A 5361-nucleotide genomic window follows, 5' to 3' on the forward strand; every position below is an offset into this window, starting at 1 on the left:
CTTACGTCCATGTCTTCGACTGCTCACTGAAGTTTAAAATGTCAAGTTTTGACCACTGAACTTTGAAAATTGTTGTACTTTACTCATTATAAACTCGATATTTTTCAATGTTCAGTGGCCAAAATTTGACATTTTAAATTTCAGCGAGCAATCGAAGATATGGATCTAAGTTCAATGATCAAAACTCGACATTTTAAAATTTAGTGACCAATCAAAGACATTGACTTAAGTTCAGTGACCACTAGAACAATTAATTCTCTTTCATATCTCTTTCACTGAAAAACCAATTGACCTCTCTCTCTCTCTCTCTCTCTCTCTCTCTCTCTCTCTCTCTCTCCTCTCTCTCTCTCTCTCCACTCTTTGTTCGGCCATTGAAAACCAACGAGTACACCCATGCACAGGATCATCGTGTGCAATTGCACACAAGACCGCTATTCTAATTCGATTTTGGGATGGTTTTTGGGGTTTTAGAGTGGCTTCTTTCTCCTTCGATTTGATTTATTATGGAGTTGTGGGGTGATTTTTGTTGGTGATTATTGGTGGTTTGCGAATGGCAATGGTGGTGAAGGTGGTGGTTTCTTCCTACTCTCATCTAATTTATTTAGCTAGAGATTTGGGGTATTTTTGTTGCCGGGTGTTGGTAGTGGTGCTGCAGGTAGTGGGATAGTAGTGGTGTTAGTGTTGGTATTAGTTGTGGTGGTGCTGCTGATGGTACTAGTGTTGGTGACGATGAGGTGGTGCGATGGTTGTGCATGTGGTGGTAGTGGTAAGGTGGTGCTAGTTCTAGTGGTGATCACAAATGATGGTGGTATAGGTAGTGGTGGTGCTAGTGCTAGTGCTAGTGCTGATTAGACATTTGATTGGTGTCGATGGTAGAGTAGGGTTGGGGTGGTAGTAGTGGTAGTGGTGGAGCAATTGTCAGTAGCAGTGAGGTGGTTCGTTCAACTTTCAGTTGGGTGCTAATGATGGGGTGGGTGGAATGATGGGTATTTGTGACCAATTATTTGGATGATTATGACTTATAAATTGGTATGTTAATAACAAATAAGTAATATGCGATCTAAAAATGTGATATTGCGACTAAATTTGTAATCATGATTCACAGTTTGTTAAGTTTTGATCAATTAATTTCATAATTTGTGATCGAGAATCAACTTGTAACCAATTAATTTGATAATTTGTGATTGTGTGATTTGTGATCGAGAAATAATTCGTGACCAATTAGTTTGATAATTTGTAATCAATAAATAAATTGACTATAAAATTTGTGATTTTGTGATTGTCACTACTACATAACTATGATCGTAAACTGTATAATATTGTTACCTTACTATATTTAGCCCCCGTTTGATTTTCATTCTTTGACTACAAAAATGAAAAATATGACCATTATCCATCACATCAAGCCACCATATTTGATATTCTATCTCTTGTGTGGGTTCCGTAACGACTATATTTTTCATTTTCATTCTTACAAAAATGGGTATTAAACGGGGCCTAATTAATAAAATATGTTTAATTATTTATTTTCAACTATGACCTGATTTTTGAAATAATTGAAGTAATTTCTTGAGTTTGAAATTGTATTTTGCAACCACCATATATATGTATGGTTTCCTTCAGAATTTTTAATTAGATTTGCTTATAGAGATTATGTTGGGTGGGTTTTAATTTTGGGTTTCAGTGTGTGTCAAATAAGGGTTAGGTTAGGGGTTTGATTAGGTTTGATTTGAGCTAGAGATTAGGTTGGTTACAATAAATAAAAATTAAGGACCTAATTGTAATTAAAATAAGGTGCAATAAATCGTTTTATTATTTACAATTTCTTCAAACTATTTTTACAACAATTCTCTTGCAAAACAACTGTGCAATCTCTTGGATCTACATGTTAAACATGAAATTATGGGGATTCTACTTGGTTCGAATTCGAGTTATGGTAATAAGATATTGTACTAATTAACGGGTATTGATAAGTAACATTGATCTAATAATAAATTGAGAATATATACCTAGTTTAAATTGAACTAGACATGTAAAAAGCAATATAATAAATTTCGACATTGTTCTTAAACTTATCTGTCTAAATAAATACCTATGATTCATTATTAGGAGACAAATTAATTCCTTAGGACCATATAGAAGAAATGGTAACAGAGAAAAAAGGGAAGTATGAGACATATCACATCTTACAATGAAAGGGGCCACTCTCAACTTTCCATAATCTTTATTGCAACTCATTTTGGTGGATTTATATGTAGCACTGACCAAGAAAGTATCAAAAGGTTAAGATTAGGGACCATCCATTTTGTCCAAAGAACAGATCACCAATGTCTTGTTCTTCAACTTAATCCCAACTCATTATCTTCTTCGCAAAATCCTTTCCTATTCGCTTTCCAAGACTAGCACACAATTATTTTCTCGACTATAATCGTGAATCTTAACGACTATGTGAATTCAATCAAAATGCTATATAAATAGCATTTCATGTCTATTAAACTTTAGTTTCATTGTCGTCTTCATAAAAATTTTACAGGTGTGACTTTTGACGAGAAAAATGAATAGATGGAAAAGTAAACTAATAAATAAACTCTTTCTAATCGCTTAATAAAGTCATTGAAAGGAACAATTATCGTCCTTCTATTGTTTGTGCGATTTAAGGGTACTAGAAGCTAGTAAGACGTTTTATTTATAGTAATTACATGTCCAGTGACATGATACTATTTGAAATAGATAGGTAGGATCCTGCTTAGAATTAGAGATTTTGGTTCTCAAGAGGATGACAATTTGTCCCTCTTTTTTGCCGATAGAGTCGATTACCGAATTGTATAATTACTAAGATTTTCTTGAATGTGTCGATTGGTGTGTAATTTGTATCGATAAAATGTCGACATCATTATTATTTATGTAATATTTACTAATAATTATTACTTTACATGGTCAAGCTACCAACCAACAAAAGCATACTATAAATCACATAGCTATCAACCTTGATAGCAAGTAATTATCTCCAATTAATTGATGTTTGGTACACTCTCTGCTTCTCTAGAATGTCCAAATCCTAATGCCACCACCTCACGATCTTCAAAATCTATAGTTTGAGGGATTTTGATTCTCTTCTTGAGATTGCTCCAACTTGATCATTTGAATGGCAGTAAATTCTGCACATTCATCACCATTGATATTGTGGCATGTATTCTTCAATTGCTGCTTCCATGACATTGAAGGCAAAAGAGTTAGACTATTAGACAACATGGGTAGTTCAGCAGCCATGCCAGTTTGTGGGCTATTGTACCCTAAGTTGATGGACTTGATTGGGGAACGATGATTTTTAAGTTCTTCACAAGTCTGTCTTTTCGCTCCAATCATCTGAAGTTCGTTCTCTTTTCCATGTTTTGTTTCATTCATTTCGATAAGATTGTTGGTTGGCGTATAGTTATACAGGGGTTGGACTGGTAAACACGGTCTTTGTATCGTGTATATGCCAGGTATGCTCAAGAGATAGCTGAATTTCCTTTGAATGCTTATTACTAGGTTAAGATCTTCAGCAACCTAAAAACCCAAACAAAGTATTAGAGAGATACTAGACTGGACAAAATTGAACAAGATAATGAGAATTGCTACAAGTACCGAGGAATTTTGCCAAGATTTATATAGGGGGACACTTGTCAATTTTCATTGACGGTTGACAAAAAAATGGAATAAAAAGAGAGAGAGAAAAACTGCTAATTAGATGCTGTTATCGTAGCACCTATATACTGTCTAGCAAAAATTTCCCGTAAAAGGGAATAACTCCAAGAAAATTGACATGGATAAAGAAAAGTACCTTGTCAAATGAACCCAGCTGAATTATCCCTTCTCTGACAGACACAACTGCAATTGTCTGCCAAAGATGGAGACTTCAAAATTGATGTAACAGAACAAAAAAAGAACATTTACACTGAAAATTTTCTGACCTGAATGCCTGAATTGAATTGAACCTCCCATGCTCTTGGTTGCTGCCAAAAAAGAACTCAAGAAAATGAGTCTAAAAGATTTTGTGCTGTAAGAATATTCTAGGAAGAATTTTGATTTTGCTTACAGGATAAATTGATACATTCCAAGAGGAAATGAAGTTAGGATCATTTTCATTGGGGTTATCTCCAAACACCCATTTATGACTGTTATCTGCTGCAACTTTACCCACCAATCTGCCAAAAAACACGAAAAAAATTCTAAATTTCATAAAAATTGTCAATATACCAATAAAAATGAATCCGGTTCTCACTCGAATATTGAAGAAAAAATCTAAAGAAATTAACTCGTTGACTCTCTCTGATGGCCTAATTTTTTTTACCAATTCACCAAAGAGAAAAATAATAATAATAATAAATAAAAAAGCTCACCCTTCTCCATAATTATAGACCTCATGTGACATTTTGAAAAAGATATCAGCTGCAAACCTTCCCTTTCTGTATCCACTTCCAGCTCTTTCACATTCATGAAAATCACAAAATCCATCTTCCCAAACAAGAATCCTGAACCAAATCACCAACTAACTTCTCAATGCATATCAAAATGGGAGATGAAACTCATGTTCAGTATTCAGTAGTGGATAGGATTAGATAATATAATTCAAAAAATTAACTTATTTTTTCTTCTCATTACTCTCTTGAACGTGTCAGAACTTCTTATAATATACGAAGTTCATTCATTACCAGTTCCTTTTGTTCCCTTTAGCACGATCAAGTGTACCTCCTATATGATCCCACCTGCATCAAAGCAAAGCTCAATGTTATGTATTTTCACAGTAATGTTAGGACTTAGTAATTTGCTTATTTTCAAAATTGCTTATTCATTTATAAGTTACTTCTTAAGCTTGCAGTTAGTATGGATTAGTTTTGCTTACTTGGGTGGAGGATAGTTTCTGGGCAGAATCCTCCAAAAGACTGCATATACCCATTTAGAAGAATTAGTAGAAGAATCTGAAAATATACATAGGCTTCTGAGTGTTTGCTGCAATAGACAGTTGAGCATTGGAAGACCACTTTCCATTGTTTAGAGAGAGAAAGAACAAGTTGAGAGAATTAAAAAATGCTACTTCTGTGGTGTCTACTCTATCGAAATTAATAGAAAAAGAGCAAGACAAAGATAAACGATACGGTCACGCTCATGGGCGAGGGTGGTCGATTTATTATTGTAGGAAGTTAGTCTCAATTTTTATCTTTTAATTATAATAACAAAATTAATTCGTGAAAACATGCCAGAATTCGAATTTTTAGGATTGACTAAGCTTCAAAATTAAGCACTTATTTGACGTCCATATTCTTAAGTGTTTGTTTGACATCCTTTATTCTACCAAATTTACTTTTTACAACGGTGTAA

The 5361-nt window shown here is 33.9% G+C and overlaps 1 protein-coding gene across 1 annotated transcript; it reads right to left on the reverse strand.

Annotated features, from left to right (window-relative positions):
• Positions 1-2890: 2890 nt before the first annotated feature.
• Positions 2891-5109, reverse strand: LOC111388188 (protein RICE SALT SENSITIVE 3-like). Its single transcript, XM_023012873.1, has 7 exons — positions 4886-5109; positions 4695-4748; positions 4383-4514; positions 4079-4187; positions 3954-3995; positions 3824-3880; positions 2891-3549 (listed from the first exon to the last, which is right to left on the reverse strand). Exons 1-7 carry the CDS (start codon positions 5029-5031, stop codon positions 3082-3084), a joined length of 1008 nt encoding a protein of 335 aa, XP_022868641.1. The 5' UTR covers positions 5032-5109; the 3' UTR covers positions 2891-3081.
• Between the last annotated feature and the right edge of the window lie 252 nt (positions 5110-5361).

The sequence above is a fragment of the Olea europaea genome, unplaced genomic scaffold (assembly GCF_002742605.1).
Source record: "Olea europaea var. sylvestris unplaced genomic scaffold, O_europaea_v1 scaffold464, whole genome shotgun sequence".
NCBI lineage: Eukaryota > Viridiplantae > Streptophyta > Magnoliopsida > Lamiales > Oleaceae > Olea > Olea europaea.

Excerpts from the sequence above, each read along its gene's own strand:
- LOC111388188 (XM_023012873.1), bottom strand. The coding sequence starts at position 5,031 with ATGGAAAGTGGTCTTCCAATGCTCAACTGTCTATTGCAGCAAACACTC. Across the intron at positions 4,749-4,885 it reads AGAAACTATCCTCCACCCAA|GTGGGATCATATAGGAGGTA; the intron begins GTAAGCAAAACT and ends GCTTTGATGCAG. Across the intron at positions 3,550-3,823 it reads AGCTGGGTTCATTTGACAAG|GTTGCTGAAGATCTTAACCT; the intron begins GTACTTTTCTTT and ends TTGGGTTTTTAG.